The sequence below is a fragment of the Diadema antillarum genome, unplaced genomic scaffold (assembly GCF_040938485.1).
Source record: "Diadema antillarum isolate AM-2024a unplaced genomic scaffold, OU_Dant_1.0 seq00000693_RagTag, whole genome shotgun sequence".
Lineage (NCBI taxonomy): Eukaryota > Metazoa > Echinodermata > Echinoidea > Diadematoida > Diadematidae > Diadema > Diadema antillarum.
The window spans coordinates 1,666,681-1,685,723 of NW_027271598.1; the positions used below are offsets into that span (position 1 = coordinate 1,666,681).

The 19,043-nt window shown below is 38.4% G+C and overlaps 1 protein-coding gene across 1 annotated transcript; it reads left to right on the forward strand.

The window, feature by feature from the left end:
* The first annotated feature begins 1,050 nt into the window (after positions 1 to 1,050).
* LOC139737454 (acid-sensing ion channel 2-like) lies at positions 1,051 to 15,788 on the forward strand. The gene is made up of 10 exons (XM_071648130.1): positions 1,051 to 1,361; positions 1,963 to 2,130; positions 6,835 to 6,996; positions 9,450 to 9,574; positions 10,767 to 10,954; positions 12,028 to 12,172; positions 13,054 to 13,110; positions 14,027 to 14,192; positions 14,793 to 14,884; positions 15,628 to 15,788. Exons 1-10 carry the CDS (start codon positions 1,051 to 1,053, stop codon positions 15,786 to 15,788), a joined length of 1,575 nt encoding a protein of 524 aa, XP_071504231.1.
* The last annotated feature ends 3,255 nt before the right edge of the window (positions 15,789 to 19,043 follow it).

Consider the following 19,043-nt stretch of genomic DNA (forward strand, 5'->3'; position numbering starts at 1 on the left):
GGCCTACTACGACTACGACTACTACTACTAGTAGTAGTAGTAGTAGTAGTAGTAGTAGTACTAATTCGAGGGAATGTGTTAGCTTTGGCCTATGCCATATCGAGTTCCATTAACGAAGTTGCACCTCCAAACCTGTCCATCTGACATCAATGGCTGATGTCCCGAGGTCCTTAATGCATTAATCCATTAAAACAGCATTATCATTCGTAAAGCATTCAGAGCATGCTACAGTTGAATGAGAACAATGATTTGAATAAATAAATGCAAAATAAGCACTATGCTTTTAAGTGCTCTTGAGATGAAAGTGCCTCGAGTAAAATAGCTCGTCTTATTCGCTTAAAATGTCCTAAAACTACAACCTTGCTTTGTTGACTATTAAATAGACCATTAGTCGTAGAAAGTGAAGAAGTCTCGAGGATCCTCCCGTGTTACAAGATGGCTGTGAGAAATATTCTTAACACTCTGGGAAGATGTAGCCCATATTTCTCGTCTCTTTTGATTAGCCACGTTTTCTACAGATTCCAATTACAGGATAATTACCCATCCACTAATGGACGCCAAATCATCTTCAAGAGTCAGTGCAGCAATAAATGATTATGTAAGTTTTATGTCGTCATCTCCAGTCCTTTGTATTAGTACGAGGACAGAGCAAACAATTTCGTAATAAAGAGTAAAGCACATACAGGGCTTCCGATAGCCGATGGGTTCACCGACGTTGAGCTGAATTAGCTCGGGCAACATTGTGTAACAATGGCGCTATTGATTCGTTTCTTGCTTCTGTGTTAGTTTGATTGATACCGCTGTAAAACAAAACAAGTGAAACCTGTGCGCTTAAACTCCCTCACCATTTTTGCTGACAGCCACCCTAAGACATGCACACTTTGTTTTGTCGAATCCCTGTCTCATTATTATATGTATCGCTACGTATACTGTAAGAGAATTCTCTTTCAGGTCTTCAATAAAGGTAGCTCGCTCTTAGTCCTGCGTTCTGTAATGTTTTTGTACTGAATCATTGCCCGGAATTACAATTATTGCATACATTTCCTTAAAATGCCCCTTAAACGAATCAGTGTCACACCGAGCGATGAGCAAAAAGCGATTCCGAAATCGTACGTCATTGAAGACTCTATCAAGAAGCCGCCGACATTTGCCGACACGGTCATCGGCATCGGCGACAATGGATTCGATATATCGACCATAAGTGGAGCACAGGTGGCCATGCCGATGTCGAGGGTGAGAGAGACCGCCCGTTACTCTGACCGCGTGTCATGGATGGGAGTGCTCTCGAAGTCGGCCTCGAGTTCCATCGGAGTGGCGGGACTGAAGTACGCCGTCACTGCGCGGGAGAACTCTGGAAGGCGGTAGGACACCATGATTTCCGTTCTATCATGTAAAATGGTCGTACTCCCTCGTATAGGCCTACTCACCATTCAAAGCTCACTATTCTGATATGCACTTGCACATTTCGTAATAGATAAATGGTCAAATTGGTACATATCATGTAAAAGGGCAACTCATTTGGCTAGTCAATAATAATAATGATAATAATAATAATGATAATAATAATGATAATAATAATGACAATGATAATTATAGTAATGAAATAATAAATCCCATCTAAGTCCTTTAAGGATTTTTTTTCACCTACACAAGGTAGGTTTCAAAATTTTCCTCGTTTTATCCAAATATGGTATGATAGACTCAATAATAGATGTATCAATAATGTGAATACATGACATAATATATGTGACTACGACGTATAAAAATAATTATGTATACACTGCAACACAGAGCATAGGGGTGTTATATACCATGCCTGTATAGAACATAATCTGTTCAACAAAGGCAAACAAAATCATAGACGTGCATGAGGGAAGCTGATAATTGTCCTAGGTCTTTTCATCAGTGCTTACTTTTCTCTCCATATATATTGAACTTTTCATTTTGCCCCGCTTGAGTCAGCTGGATCTGGGCGATCATCCTCACAGCGGCAATGCTTATAGCCGCCGTGCAGATCATCCAACAGGTGCACTGCTTTTCCACCTACCCCAGGAGCGTCGACGTGGTGGTCGAAAACGTTGACGAACTCCCCTTCCCTACAGTCGCGGTGTGCAATTTCAACAAATACAGGTTAGAATGAATGAACGAGTTTGAATTCAGTGTGCGTAAGTGTGTCTGTGTTTGACAGGGCTTTTAAACATTTGGCAGTGCAGGTTCGTGCTCTTTTTATCTTTTCGCTGCTTGCATCCATCTCTCATCCACAAACTGCCATCTGAACCTACTTTGGTCCTTTCAGATGAAGATAACTTAAAAAGAGACGGGGAAGAAAGCAAAGAAGGACAAGAAGGTGACAGGAAGAAAATGCCCAATGTTGGGAGGAGAGCGAAGTGATTAGAAGAACAAGACGATGGAATAGAAATGAAAGAGAAAACAAAGAATAATATAATTATTATAATATTGTAAAATCATATGCATGCAATGATGCCTTCCTGATGCATGTATAGTTTTCGTTTTGTTATGTTTTGCTCTGTTTTGTGTTGATTTGCCTTGTTTTCAGTTCTGAATAAATAATTATCTTTTATTACGAACGAGGCCCTAACATGTCAATGGCCTTTCCTTCCTCCTCCACACTTTGTATTGTATATGATTTCTTTGTTCTTTTGTCATCTTTCAAATGTTCATTCCTTTTACTGAATTTATGCAAGCATTGAAAATAAATTAATAGAAAAAAAGGAAAAAAGGGCGACGAAGAAGAATGTTATAGTTGATAGAAGTTTGCTCGAATAACAAATTCAAATCTTTGTTGTCTTTCAGTTTCACAGTTTAGATCAATTCTTGTTCGTCTTCGTTAAAAAGAAAAAAAAAGTTTGAAGACAGTCACATATTCGTATTACAAAGTTGTTTTTTTAATTTGAACAAATCTACGTAATAAAAAGAAACCGAAGTTTTCAATTTCTTTTTTCATTCTGCTGACTTCCGCGTATGTCGACAGATTTTATCCGCGTCATGCGTGCTTGTCGCCTTTAATACGCAAGACTGTGTACCTGCCGTCCTTCAAATAAGCATTAAACCTGTTATAAAGGCACCATTCCACTGACCATCGTAGGCTCAACTGACTCCCGAAATGCACAAATTTCGATTCCCCCATTAAAACTGATCCGACAAGCTCCAGAAACTATCATCATGGCTCACCGAGGATGAATCAAGGTAAACCGAGGGTGCCCCGGCGTAAACTCTACAAACTGGTTGGATGTCGGCTGGACACGCCTGATACAGTGCACTCCTAGTATAACGAACACGGTTATACCGAAATTTCGTTATAACGAAGTAAAAGTTCAGGCCCCAAAATTATCACCATTTTAAAGTCTATGGCAATTAAAAAAAAACACTAATAACGAACATGGTAATAGCGAAATTTCGTTATAACTAAATCTTTTCGGAGCGCTATTGATAAAGGAAAACAAAAGAAACATGTTCCGATTTAACAAAAATGCGGATCGCTTACGTAAAAAAAAAAAATAGCAAAAACAAACATTTACAGAGCGTCTGATTGGCGGATGCTTCAAATCTCTTCGTTCGCTCGGTGTGTCACGTATTGTTTCTGAGGTTACTATGATACGTCAATCCGAGATGAATTGATTACGAAAAACACAAATTCTGATCTACGTAGATGTTCGTTCATTTGTAAATGAAATACGTTTGTTATTACGAACGTTGTTGCGTTATATTCGTAAGGTTCTTTAATCCATCCTTGAAGTAAGGTTCTTTTTAAGAAGATTCGTTAATCCGAAAATTAAAGGAATTTTCGTTATTCCATAATGTTCGTTAATCTAAGAGAGAGAGAGAAAGAGAAAAAAAAAAGGTGTATACATTAACAAAACTTATGAATTACGGACCTAATATCTTCTTCGAATAAGCGAATCTTCGCCATGACGAACCTTTCTCATTCTTCGATTAACAAACTTTCGGACTAACAATCTTATTTTATTTTCAAAAATTAACCTTCTGAACAATGAACCTTATGATAATTTTAAGAATATCGAATCTTCAGAAGAACGAAGCTGCAGAATAATAAACTTTATTTCACTTTCGGATTAATGAACCTTCGGAATAACGAATCCTATGAATGACGAACCTTTGAATAGGGAGCCTTCAGAATAAGTACTCTCTGGGACAACGAACTTGAGTAATAACGAACTTTCGAATGACGAGCTGCAACCGAATTCTTAACCATCACTTCTTATACATGTGTTTTAAAACAGGCATGAAAGTGCAAACGACTTCATGCTCAAATATGACATTTAAACGAAATTAATGAGATAACATCCAACATCCCATAATCTTATCATGACAAAGTTTCCCAGGGTATAATGAATTCTCAATAAACTATTAAATGGGTTCAAGAATGTAGCCAATAGGAAGCGCTGAAATGAGTCACATGCGCTTTGGTTACTCAGTCCCATTGCACTGCGTATTAAATCCTATTGCCGATCGTCTGTGCGCGCGGCGGCTCCTTTGAATTGCATGCATACGCGCTGTCAATCCTGTAAACAACTTCTAGTTCGGGCTGCCGGCGGCCGGCCGGCCTTTCTTCCCTTGTTAATTGTGCATAACATGTGTGGCGTACACGTACGTATCATACGTATATACAGTGTACAGTAGACCAAGCGTTGTGGGACCGGACGCGTACATGGAGTCACTTTGAAGGGCAAATCCAACGATTTAGCAGGTTAATTCTCACGCCGTTTTCAGAGTACATGTATGTTGTCTAGTAGGCCTATATGAGGAGTCTATATCAAGTCTTTAAGGTACAGGGTGCATATTCTATGTAAAATAAGTAAGTTTTCATGCGGGAACTTAAGTGTCCGGAAACCCAACCCCCATCTAACTGCGACCAGCCCCAACACGCAGTGTTGGGGCTGCGCATTGTAGCAGACATGATCATGATAGGCGAAGTATAGCGCCTAGATATCAATATGAAATCGCAAAAATTCTGTAATATGAAGACTTACAGGTGAAGTTATAATGTTGAAGACTGACTGCGTTCAACTTTTGGTCCTGCCAATATTCCATTTCTGCTCGAATTGATGAGTTAAATACGACTCGGTCGAGAGGAACTTGGGAGAACGACATCTTATACAGTCAATGGATTTGAAATTTTTGCGCATGCGCTGGCCGTCAATTCATCTGTACAGCTGTTAGCTTTACCAAGGCCGTATCATACTGTTGTGGCAAACCCTCTCGCTGTATATTGCGTTGCTTTCTGGGTGGGTACGCGCGCGCAGGCGTTGTCAGAAGGCTAAAAGCATTGCGACTCCGCCCAGCACATGAATATTTACGTGCGCAGTGTACTGCATACTGATTTCGAAAATGGTGAATGGGATGGGGAGCTAGGAGATGGACCTGTAAAAAAAAAACGTTTTTTCAAGATCATTGGACCAGTGTGAACAAGAACAAGGTGAACGGATGGTAGGAATTAGATAAGAATCTTATGTATACTATAAAAGTAAGTTTTTTTTTTTCTAGTGAAATTCGAAACTTACGGAGGCGCGAAAATCTGTGACAGACTGTGTATGTTTTTCAAGCTTACCGATAAAGCACTCTATGGACTCAGGACGCTCCCACAGTGTGTAACTGTGTACACGGAGCGTCCCGGGGTTACACGGAGCGTCCCGGGGTTACCCCCCATCATACTTATATGTGCGGGAGTTCAGAGTGCGACGTGCGTAAATGTTTGGGACGAACATCTTCGGACGTCTTGACCCACAAAGGTACGTGAAAAACGCTGAAAAATGCTGTTAGTTTCGAAAATTCGACCCATTTTATAAAACAAATGATGCACAGGATTATTTCGTGGCGTTAGTGGAGGCGTATAGCTCACTCTCGGGTATTTACAATGTAGTGCGACATGCACTCGGCTTCGCCTCGTGCATGTTTCACAATTGTAAATACCCTCGAGTGCACTATACGCCTACACTAATGCACTCTATCCTGTGCATCATTTGTATAATATATAGCACAATACTCATGGTTTGCGTATTCATACTGTATTTGTTCGGTTATGACGAAATGTCATTAAAACGAAAGAAAAATGCCGATCCCGAGGATTTCGTTATAACGGGAGTGAACTGCAGACGCACAATAAATGTTTAACATAACGGATTGACTCGAAACTATATCATTGGAAATGGCATCCAATGGCAAACTGAAGTCTGAGCTTGTACCTCCTCTACACAGAGATTATTGTTTTTCTCGTCGGGAACTGGTCGGCAGCAAAGCTTATGCTACTTCCGGCCACCAACCGAAGTGTATCGGATCACAGTCTTATGCATTCGACTTGTGTCGGCCGACTTTATGTTGTCAGTGTCAGATATGTCGGGCGCGATCCCATGAGGCAACATCATGAGGATCACGCGCAACATGTAAATCTGTGGAATGGAGGCATTGCAAAGAGATGCGCAAGAATGACGAGTGCGCCGCCGGCGGAGTTGGCAGGCAAAACTGGCCTATCGTTCTTTTTCTCTCCAGCCGCTAGTTGTTCAACGCTTTCATAGGTGAATGGTGCAAAAGGAGAACGAAGACAGTTCTTCCTTACAAAGTAATATATTGAAAAAAAGACTATAATTAAAACGCAGTTGAGCTATCACACGATGTGGGATCCTCTTCCAAGAGAGCATATCATATACGTATATATTATTATCATGTAAGTTGTGGTGTGGAGTCTTTTGTGATGCCTGTGCAATTTTGGCTCCATACTATCATCAGTGGGGTCGTGGTTATTGACGTTCTTTCGAGGTCTCAACATAGAATGTCGTTGCTTTTTTTTTTTTGTAGACAGTCCAGAATCAGCGGAACGCCTTTTGAGGATCTCATGTTGGCGGCTGTTGCTGATCCCTACACAGTGGGCAACTACTCTATGTTTAACGAAGCTCTCAATAACACTGGCATGGATGAGATCGTCCTTGATATGGGACATCAGAAAACAGCGTTTTTCTTGTGAGTATTTTGCCCGTTCTCATTTCTCTTTTGTTTTCACTTCTCTCATATAGTTTGTGTCCTGTGTGTTCATCTTGCATTACCACTTATTCCTCTTGATCAGAGTCAGATTATCATCTATAATCTTGTATTGAACATTACTTAGGGCCTACAGTATATCTTGTATGTACAAAGATTACGTTTTGATACCTATTCCAAGCATGCGGCGCATTCAGATCGCACTATTACACTGTTCCTTTTTTTAATGAATAATAACGATTTCTGAAATTGTTTCCCCATGCCAGAGATACAGTACAGTACAACCTTATTCCAATTTACGAATGGTTTGATGATTTCACACAAATCTAACATATTTAATATGACTTATTGTCGAGCCCGCCGGAGATGAGGAAAGACTAAGGGCTCTGTCGGTCCGTCCGTTCGTCCGGGTGTAACGCTACTAAAACTTGAATAACTCTCTACTGAGGACTTCAACTATAATCAAACTTGGAAGGAAGAGTAGTTATACAAAGTTACACATTTAACCAAACATAAAGGGTCACCACTGGTCAAAGGTCACAGACCAGGGGTCAACAAACTTTAAGGGCCCAATGTTAAGTTTTTATACGGCATGTTTCTATTATGGCTAATAACTTTTGATCCCTATATCCGTTTGTGACAATGGAAAAGTTGGATTGTAGAGGTCTCTTGGGGAGTTGAAGGTCATCACAAAGTCGAAGGTCACAGACAGGGGTCAACGAACTTTTAGGGCCCAATGTTAAGTTTTTACGGCGCATTTTGATTATGGCTCATAACTTTTGATCCTAAAGGGCCTATCCGTTTGTAACCGTGACAAAGTTGGATGGTAGAGGTCTCTTGGGGAGGGGAAGGTCATCACAAGGTCAACAGTTACAGACAGGGGTCAACGAACTTTTAGGGCCCAATGTTAACTTTTTACGGCGCATGTTGATTATGGCTCATAACTTTTGATCCCTATATCCGTTTGTGACCATGACAAAGTTGGATGGTAGAGGTCTCTTGGGGAGTTGAAGTTCATCACAAGGTCAACGGTCACAGACAGGTTCAACGAACTTTTAAGTTTTTAAGGCGCGTTTTGATTATGGCTCATAATTTTTTATCCCTATATCCCTTTGTGACCATGGCAAAGTGGGATGGTAGAAGTCTCTTGGGGATTTGAAGTTCATCACAAGGTCAAAGGTCACAGACAGGGGTCAACGAACTTTTAGGGCCCAAGTTAAGTTTTTACGGCGCGTTTCGATTATGGCTCATAACTTTTGATCCATATGTCAGTTTGCGACCAAACCTGGCTGGTTAATGTTCCTTGGGGGAGTTCAAGGTCACCACAAGGTCAAAGGTCATAGGCGGGGTCAATGAACTTCAGGGAGTTATAAAAACATTATTTTTTCTACATGAATGGGCGAGACACATTTTGGCACCTGCCTTGTCTTTAATATCACTATCACATCTTACTAACACCTGAAAAATATTTGAAATGTTTTGCATTGACCATGCTTCTGCTGTGTTCAAGACTATGTCAATTTTGTCGGTAATTAAAAACAATGAAATGAAATAAAGATGATATTCGTTGATTTGCGAGAAACCAGCTTGAAATTAACATGTGAAAAATGTTCGAGAAACAAAAACTGCAATTCAAATGTGGTTAATGATATAACAAATCTTATCAATACAACTATGCAGAACGAAACTACAGTTATGTTACTTTTTTGGACTTGACATAAGCCAAGTAGGTTGATAGTTGCGCGTATAGTCTCTATTTGGTCGAATAGTTTATACGAAATGCGTAATCTTCGGAACACGCATTGAGACAATCATGTTTACACCATATTTGCGTGTTTGTATTGAATTGCTACGACATTCTTGCAGTGGTCAATTTTCATTTCTTTTTCTTTTCTTTTTTTTTTTTGATCATGTGACTTGTTTCACCTGGTTCGTGTCACGATGTCAATGGGCGCGCCTTGTCAGGCAATCGCACTGAAACTACAGCCCAGGCAGCTAGTTCGCGCATAGTATTATACGATGTGCATAGTTGACGAAGTGTTTACGAAAGAAAGTTGCCAAAAAAGTTCGTAGTACCAAGCAAAGTGTTGAACCTGTTGAAAATGTTGTCACGCATTTTACGAATTGACCTTATTAGCCAGCCTCCCACCACACAGTGCCACGAATGTTTCCCGCATTGACACGAATCGGTAAGTCTATAACTGCGCGAACCATTCTCAAACTCAAACAAGTGTCAGGGTGGCTTGGTGCTTGTTGTTGATGTGAGACTTGGGTGTGAACTTGAATGGTTATAGCAAAGAGAGAGAATGGAAGAGAATAAGTAAATAAATGAATAGATACATAAAATATAGAAAAAATTCTTTTGCACTGGAATTCTTATTTTCTTCATATTTCGTCTAAAGACATCCTATCTTCCACTCTATTATTTTCCACAGTGGCAGATTTGGAGGTGATCTTTTCGATGCAAGCAATTACACGATGAAAATAACTGACTTCGGACTGTGCACTATGTTTAACACAGCAGATGTGTTTCGAGAACCGCTAATGGCGAAAGGGGCCGGTAATTACGTAATCTTCAGCTCCCTCGTGTTCTTCTTTTGTGTTCTCCACCTCTATTCGAACTTCTTCTTACTCTTAATTTTCCTCTCCTTTTATATAGCTTTTATTGCTTTTCTCGCTTTCAGTATAATCTTTGCCTAATTTATATTTTCGTCTGGTGCTTGCTTCTCACTTTCTGTATTTTTTTTCTCTTTTTCCTTCTTCCTTGCATTCCTATTAGATTCTCTTTCCTCTTAAATTATTCTTATGTTCCAGCTTTTTTGTATCCTTTTCTGCTTCTCGTTTTCATCGATCGATGTCTTAATATCATTATTGATAATGATCGCAAATTTCATAACTGAGAACATTAATGACCGGGCGATATAATTACATTGCCGTCTCATTGTTCCTTGATTAATCAAGAACAATGTAACTCTTCTGCATGAAAGGCGTCACGTTTAGAAATCTCTAAGATTTTTCAACTACCTGTATATGACCTATAATACAGTACAACGCACAATGATTCTATTAGCGCATGTTGTATAGGTCCATGATTAGCGTAAGTTTAGACAATGATTTGTAAGGCAATGATATCATTCAACTCAACTTTATATGACCTATAATACTGTATGTAGGTTATGTAAAGTATGAGTATAATATCATAGTGTCATTTCCATCTACCAGTAGGCAATGTTTAAAAGATGATACAGTTTTGGTTGAGATGGGGTTTCTGGTTTCCACCTCTTTTGTGAGATGATTAGAAACCTCTTATGTAATATGGAAGACCATACAATTCTAAGTTTATTGGATGAAAATTTGTTTTGAAATGGCTGAGATATCCATGCAAAAAAACAACAACAAATAGGTTCTGATAACAGGTGGGACCCATCTTTTATCAATACCTTTTTGTTTAACTCTTTCTTCTTCTTCTTCTTCTTTTTTTTTTTTTTTGGGGGGGGGGGGGGTATCTCATCCATTTCGTACAAATACTTCCAGACATATCCCCTGATCTTCCCACAGTACCTGGAACGCTATGAATCGAAGAATATTCTCCTCAATGATAGGTCATAATAAGTACATCTTCCTCGATTTGTAAGAAAATTACAAACTTTTGGTGATGCCTTCACTTATAGTTTATTGATCATTGACTCATTTTGAAGAATCTGGTTGTGGTAGAATATCTTCAGTTCCATTCGTTTCTCTCCTGTGATTAGGACTGTCATTCGGTCTGACAGTCATGCTAGACGTGGAACAGTACGATTACTCGTACGATGAGATGAACAGGGGAACGGCTGGTTTCCAAGTCTACCTCTTTGAAAAAGGAACAGAGCCCATGGTCATGGACCTCGGATTTGCAATAAGTCCAGGATTTAACATCATGGTTGGTGTCGAACTTCATGAGGTAGGATTAGGCCATATTCCAACGTAAGAGTTACAGTGTTATAGCAGTCGTACGATGTTAATGGCCGAGTTTGAACGCTAATAAAAGTATTTAATAAAAGTGTTTAATAAAAGTATCTTTGTTCATATTCCAGCTGTGGCATCATTCACCTGTAAAACTTGAGCTGAACAATATATGCACGTTGTTTCAACCACTCTTAGTGTATAACACTTAAAATGTACGCATTCAGAATTCACACTGTCAATGACGCTGAGATCTCTTTAAAAGAACGCAGGCCCCATTCATTTCAAGCTTAATCGCTCACAATGGCGGTCTCCTGCATTTACTTATCTCTGTTATTTACTGGAAAAATACGATATATTACATCTCATGTTTCTGTATTATAATGCTCAAATATTGCTTATGTTTAGTTACTAGTGTAAAGTTATCATTTTAATTCACTTCACTTGTTATTCTTGTTACGATTAACTTAACTGTCTTTCGGGTGGGAATGAAGTCATCACGTTAGTATCTCACGGCATGATTTAGTTCACTTAATGTCTGGGATTGCGTCACTCATCGTCTTGCATATTGCGTGCAAAATAATGGTTTTTATAAGTGCATTTTCAGCGCAATCTCATGCAGTTATAGATTAAGTCTCATAACGTTAAAATCAATGTCCATAAGGTAGTACGCTAGCATTGACTGTGCGCACAAATTTAGATACACCTTCACTGTTAGCTTGTATCATTATCAGTCTTTTATAAACTAACTGCACAAACAGCGCAAGCTCAATTAGCATTTAAGCCTGATTAATGAGACTGATTTTGATATTGTCATCCATGCCGCTTCTTACGCTCTTCTATGAAGTATTTGGGCAGTCGTATTTTATGGGAACACTCGGGAATGCTCGGATCATCAGGACTTAAATTTTGGCCGAGGACCGATCTGAATGCTGGTTTAAGTTCGTTTCCCATTCCCTCTGCTATTTTGACCAGATTGGAAAAAAAAAAACAACGATCGAACACACACACACTGGATAAATCATAATCTGTCTGGATGAACTTCTTTCAATCTGCTGTCCATTTTCTCAGACGCATAACTTGCCTCCACCTTACGGGTCGTGCTCCGATAAGCCACTGAAGTACTACGAGCGGTACGGGCTCGCTGAATGCCAGATTGAATGCATGACTGATATCATCGTCACGGCTTGCGGCTGTAAGAGAGCGTACATGCCGGGCAAGTAAAATGAGAGACTGAATTATGTAACTAATACCTTGACAAGTTTAAAAACCATGCAAAAATTCATACTTGTTCGTGTTTCGTATGGAGGATTGAGTCACCTGTTCAATCTATCACAAAACAAACAAACAAAAGGTAACCACAAAAATTAACAAAACAAGGTCAGTTTTTTAACCTCATTTACTTTGTTGTGTATTTCATACTTTGTTTTTGCTCTTTTTTTTTGTTGCTTCATTTACTTTGTTTGTTGTGTATTTCATATTTTGTGTTTGCTCTGTTGTTTTCGTGTTTGTCCTGTTCTGTGAATCTTTTCTTTTGGTCCACGTGAAAAAAAAAAAAAACTTTTTACCCCCCCCCTGCCTTTTGGTTCAATGTCTGCTCAAAGATTCTATAAAAACCAGACTGTTTGTATTTGGTTTGGCATTTCCCAAACAAAGTACGCGCGTTTTGTGAAGCTCTAATGTCCGTATGAAGTATAGATGTTGTGGAAATTAAATTCTTTTCTTGAAAAATCAATTGTGGTGTGAACCCATGCACACAGTGAATTTTTTTAATACGTATTCCTCACTAGTGACATAATGTTCACTTTAAAGGAGTACGCCAAGTTTCGCTTCTCATACACCTAAAAACATTATTTTTTTTTACGGGATTATAATTCACACAAAACACGCAAACATTTCATATTGGTAGATCCATTAGAACTTTGTTTATGCAATAATCACATGCAATTTTGCTACCTGATTTTTGCGTACAAAACCAGAAAAACAACCGTTGAATTTTAAAAAAAATGTATAATTCTCTTTTCTTCAAAGTTGAATTTGTTGTTTGATTCTCTCTTTTTTTTTTCTTTTATCTTTTTTTGTCGTTTATTTATCTAGGACCGGCTAGAGTATGTAACCCGGTGGAATACGTTACGTGCGCCAAAGGTCTACATTGTGAGTTATGATGACAATGTCTCATAATTGGAACTAAATGGAACAACACTTCTTTCACAATTCAAAACTACATACAGTGTATTATATATAGCTATCTCTGGTTTCAGCTTTTTTTTTTCAAGAAAATTAGATCAACTCTTGATTTATCAATCCATGCTTAGTCTCTGGAATGAAGTGCGAAATGGGATGATTACATGACCCTCATCTCTCAATAATTGCATGAAATTCAATCCATTAGTTCAAAAGATATCTGTCACTTGAACTCTGGAGTCATGCTACTCATTCTTTTTTTTTTTTTTTTTTGCTGACGTCTCAAAATTATGGTGTCTCTTATACATGTATAATGAGTATGGCATGGTAATCTTTCCTTATTTGTTTTCTGATTCGCTATATCATGATTTAACACAATATTCCTAATTAGACTTTTCTTAGTCATTCTTGTCAGTCACCACCTTTTTGTATACTTTGTTATGACTATTGTGTGATATTTTAGCTCTATAAAAGAGACTGAAAATAATATGCAGTAGAAGAATAAAAAAGATCTTTATGATTTGAATCGGTTTGGGAGTTTCTTACATTTTGTGTCCTGCACTATTCCGTGGAATCGTCTTGCCACGTGGGCGCTCTATATACACTTAAAACGTCCGAGTCAGAACTGACCCGGAACTTGGTCCGTTGGGGTCACACACCGTTCCGGGTCAAAAATGACTTGGAATTTGGTCATGAAGACCCCGAATGGGGTCACCCTGACCCAATTCATGACTCTGAATGGGTCAAATCTGACCCTATTCCTTGTCATTTCTGACTCGGAACGGTGTGTGACCCCAACGGACCCAGTTCCGGGTTAGTTCTGACTCGGATGTTTTAAGAGTGTATAAACATTATAGTTTGTTGCACTTATATCATGCATTCACAGATTACGCATCAACGCATGCAACCTGCTCGTGCCCTCAACCGTGTGCCACCGTCACGTACAAACCAACCCTCTCGGCAGCAAGTTATCCGTCAATCTTCTGGCAAAACTATTTGAACGAAGTGTACTTGTCGCAGTACGAGAACGACTTCCCAGATGATCACTTCCAGTAAGTTTGCCCATTATTAAGGAAGTGAAGTCATGCAAGTATGTCCCAAAGCAACAGAACATTTACGGCCGAGTGTGATAATCATTCTGATATCCATCCCCCAGCCAGTTCTGACTGCATCACTTCTCCATCACAAAAAAAAAAAAAAAAATCAAAGCCATGATCAGGAACTTCAGGTATCATTTTCAAGGGCATAAGTATTTAGACCTACTTAAACAAAAGAAAAAGAAAAAGAGAAGAACTTTCTTCTCAGATGCAACCATTCTTCGGAACTCAATACCCCCATATCTCTCTGTCAAATCAATTAATTAATCAGGCATTGATAATGCCTGCATACTGTGTATATATAAAAGAATGAATTCCGTCTACAGTTTTTGCGTTTGAGAAGGGTTTGCCTTATACCCGCAGAAGCTCTCGATCATGTGTCGTTATTAATAAGGAATACAAATCTATGGGTGGGGAAAACTGTGGAAAGAGGGGATTTCTTCATTCTATTTTCAAATCTTAACAGCAAACATAGTATAATTTCACTCCCCGGAAAAAAAAATAATAGCTGGCATAACTGTATCATCTTAGTGAACTCTTTATTGTTTATTTCAGGAACAACATGTGCTATCTCAACATCTACTTCAGAGAAATGAGCATACATCGAGTGTCTGAATATCAAGCATATACATTCACTTCCCTCCTTTGTAAGTCTGATTGAGGCTTTTTCTTATCATTATGAGCTACTTAAAGTATTGTGTAGGGCCTACTTGTGCGTGCGTGTCTCTCTGTGTGTGTGTGTGTGTGTGTGTGTGTGTATCACTATATCAAATATCTTAACTACTTTAGCAAAAAAAAAAAAAAAAATGCTAACAGTAATAAGGTAATACAGGGTGTAGTCTTAGCTCCTTCAAAATAGGAAGAGGCCAAGTGTCATCGACCACATTTAGAAATGAGCAAACAAACAAACAAATAAACAAACAAACGAACAAACAAACAAATTAGAGACGGGCTAGTGTTCCGATCGTGATGCAATTTTGTTTTTAATATTATGAATCAATTGCTCAAGAGAAATTGAAAATACGGGACAGATGATAAATAGTTGAAACATGGATATTGCGGAACTCTTTGAGTCAACAAAACAATATTAAAGGGATCGTATGGTTTTGGTTGAGACCTAACTTCGGATTGGTGAGATAATGAGAAAGCTCTTATTATGAAAAAGCATGTAATTCCAAGAGGGAGTCAACGTTTATTTGATGAAAACTGGTTTTGAAATGGCTGAGATAACCAAAACAGAGCAATACTGAGAAAAGGTGGGACCCAACTTTTATTGGGATCGCTTTGTTTTTCCTTTGTTTTTGGATGTTTCATCCATTCCAAAACCTAGTTCCATCACGTTCTCCAAAGTAGAGTTTCTTTTGTTTTCCGTTTCACTGTGGTATCCTAGGTGATATTGGCGGTTCTCTGGGTCTTTGGCTGGGCGGCAGCATCCTCACCATCGTAGAACTGTGCGATCTCTTTGGACACGCGACCTGCGTCTACGCGAAGATGTCCGGCAAACTGGCGCGATCGCCTAAAGAAATCTGGCGGGAAAACAGCATGTCGTAGCTACGTAGCAGAAAAATCACAATGGAGTGTGGTGATTGTTTGATTATTCTTCATAATTCTCCTATGTCTTTGAAATACAAATGACTGGCTGTTAGAACTTGCGTGTTTCCTAACTCCGGTACTATATAACATATGAAGAGCTTGCTTCCAAAAGACGCTAAACCCATCATTTCTCAATGGATTTAGCGCCTTTTGGTTGCAAGCTCTTCATATGCAGGCTTTACCGGTCAATTTCGTAACTTTGTCATAAAAGCTCATAATCCGAGCATTCAATGTCACGCTCGCTTCACTGGAACGGCTTTCAAAATCAAATTCAAAGGAAAGAACATGGTCCATAAACAAATTTTGTCTACTGGATTCTGAATTTGAAAGCCCAAGTATTTTTGCTGGCTGCGTCAACGTGCATTTAACAGCACGTTCATGAATTGGAATGAAAAAAAAAGGATGAATTTCACCGCTGGAAGATATATTTCAGTGTAGATCTTGAGCAACGATTTCTCAAATCTCGGATATTAACTTGGGCATCCATAAAAATGTGAATCGATACCTCCCAGTTCGCGTGGTGAAAGCTTATCCAAAAAACAAGCACAAAACAAAGCATTTCTTAAGTCTACATTTAGAGTGACATTACCATTTTACTGTGGCGCTGTTACCTGCGGTAGATAGCAATATTCAACAAAATTTGAGCATTTTTTACGAACTGTACAGCAACCACAAAATAAATTTCTTATTCTGAAACCAACTTTTTGCATCCCGTTTAAAATTGTTCCACAACTGACACAAAACTATCCCGAAAATCACCAGTTTTTATCTGTTCCTTGCTGTGAAGTGACTGATAGGTAGATGATTTCTTTCTTCATAGTCGTGTTTTTTTTTTTTTAATCACCAATTGCTTTCACGGTCAAGAGTTTAAACCCTCATGCACGTCACATTAATTTCATGTTCATAAGAATGTGTGTGAAATTTGCGCATATTATTGACTCATTGGCACACAAAAGGTTGGATAAAGTTGATTCATGGAACGAAACTTTCTAGCTAATCATGTACGGTGTACCGGATTTGCGGTGACAGACCTGCAGCTTACCTATATAGCTCGGCACACCCCTTGATGAATGATCTCAGTATAGTGAAATATCACTTTCTATTCTTAGATTTAGAAGCTGAAATAGAGAAAAGATTTCTAAAAAAGATTTGTATACTATCAGCATGCATTATGTTCATAATTGTGTATGTGTCTGTGCGTATATGTATGTATCTGACTATATCTGAGTTCATTCTTGACCATACCCTTTCAAAGTATGTTAATTTTTCTCAAATAAATGCGATTACACCTTCTTCTCTTTAATCACTAGTTCAAAAATTGACACCTTTTTAAAGAAACCAAAACAGCCATATAGAGAAATTGTCCTGATCTTGCTAATCATTTTGATCGAATGTTTGAGAAATTGGTGCGGAGGCTAACGATACATTTCCCGAGTCCCCCCCCCCCCCCCCCCCCCTCCCCCGCCACCAAAATATAGACATAAACATTTCAAATCAACGGGAAGGACCAATAAATATAGCTCCACGGGAGATCGCATTTCCACGTAACTCACGTTTGAATGTAATTCACCTTTGAAAGTATGCTACTGCAATAGGTGAAACAAGATGGGAAAAAGACTTATAAGAAATGAATTTTATCAGCAGTTACGTAAGATTTAAAATCTCCCGTGGGAAAAAAAATGCATCCTGTTTGACCATCAAGTGAAAACAATTACTCGTGACTGCACCGGGACGCAGCGTAACGTGTCTTCATTTGTAATGGACTGACAATTAGTGGGCTGTCAATATTGAAATCTGCTAATGATGTTGTTCATCACTCCTTGATTATGTCAATACTCAGATACATGCTTGAAGTCTTGTTAAAAACAAGCGACGCTACACGTTGATTGGGTTAATTGGTGTACAAGCGTTATTTCGTTTTTCATTTTACCGTGAACAACTTTTTGCTTCTGAGCAAACGCGAATGCAATGGCGGTCGCATTCATCTCAAAGTAAGCGGGACAAAAAGGGAACAATTAGTCATGTGAGTGGTTTGCACAAAGTATGATAGTCCAATTTGTATATCACCGTGTTCGTGTTGGGTTTACAATTTGTTTGTAGAGTTTATTTTGCAATTTCTATCATTATTTTAGTTTTGTTATTAGGTTATCATGTTATAATGTTTAATGTTGTAATGTTAGTATTTTTTAGTTCGTGTCATTATTATTTACTCATATCTGGTTCAGATTGCCGAGTTTATTCAGTTGTTATTTTGTGACGCACTCGTATCATTTAAAACTACAGGTATATGATGATATTTTGTAATATGAATTCACTAGATTTTGTATTTAAAACAAAGTATTTGAAAAGTATAATCCTTGTTTTATATGTTGTGTTTTAATTGATGAAATTATATGTATGTTATTCTTATGTCATTTTACTATGTATACACAATTATCGCAATTCAGCTAATCAGCTGCGAAGATGATTGAATAAACCATGAATTGAATTGAATTGAATTGAATTGAATTGAATTGAATTGAATGTTACTTAGTACGTTTAATTTCCTTTTTTTTTTTCTGTAGTTCACTTTTAGCTTGACGGTTCCCTTGAGTGGAAGCCGAATAGTAGAAAAGATTATACATATATACCCTTCATAATAATACGACTAAAAATTACTTATGAAAAGATTTTAAAAATGGAGTAAACACGAATCAACTCTAGCTATACTGTTTCACGGGGATAGCCCCCGCCCAACCCCGCATATTCGCTATATTCAAGCTCCAATAAATAACAAGTGTTAGTCCTTGCAGTTGATAAGCAGTACTCACTGTTTAAAGGTCACAATATTTTCACTGTTCCAAATTTTCACAAAGTATAAAAATCTGGTTAATACCTATATATTTTGACTTTTAGATTTCTTAGCAAAGATGACAAGGCTTTAATCGGTGGCATAGATCACTATTAACAAACCTCTGACTACATTAAAAAAACCACAGCCAACATTGAGACTGATAAGAACAGAGGAAGCAACGTCCGTCTACTATAAAACAGAGGATAGTTGTGTTCCCCCCCCCCCATTTCTATCTGTGTATTCCAAAATCCACGAGCCAAGAAGTCGCTAATCTAAGCCTTCAAAATGATTGAACACACTAAACAGTTACCAGTGCTCATTTTTTTTTATTGATATTCCTTTTTGCTCCTGGCTATAATACAGCCGTTATTCCACAGTAA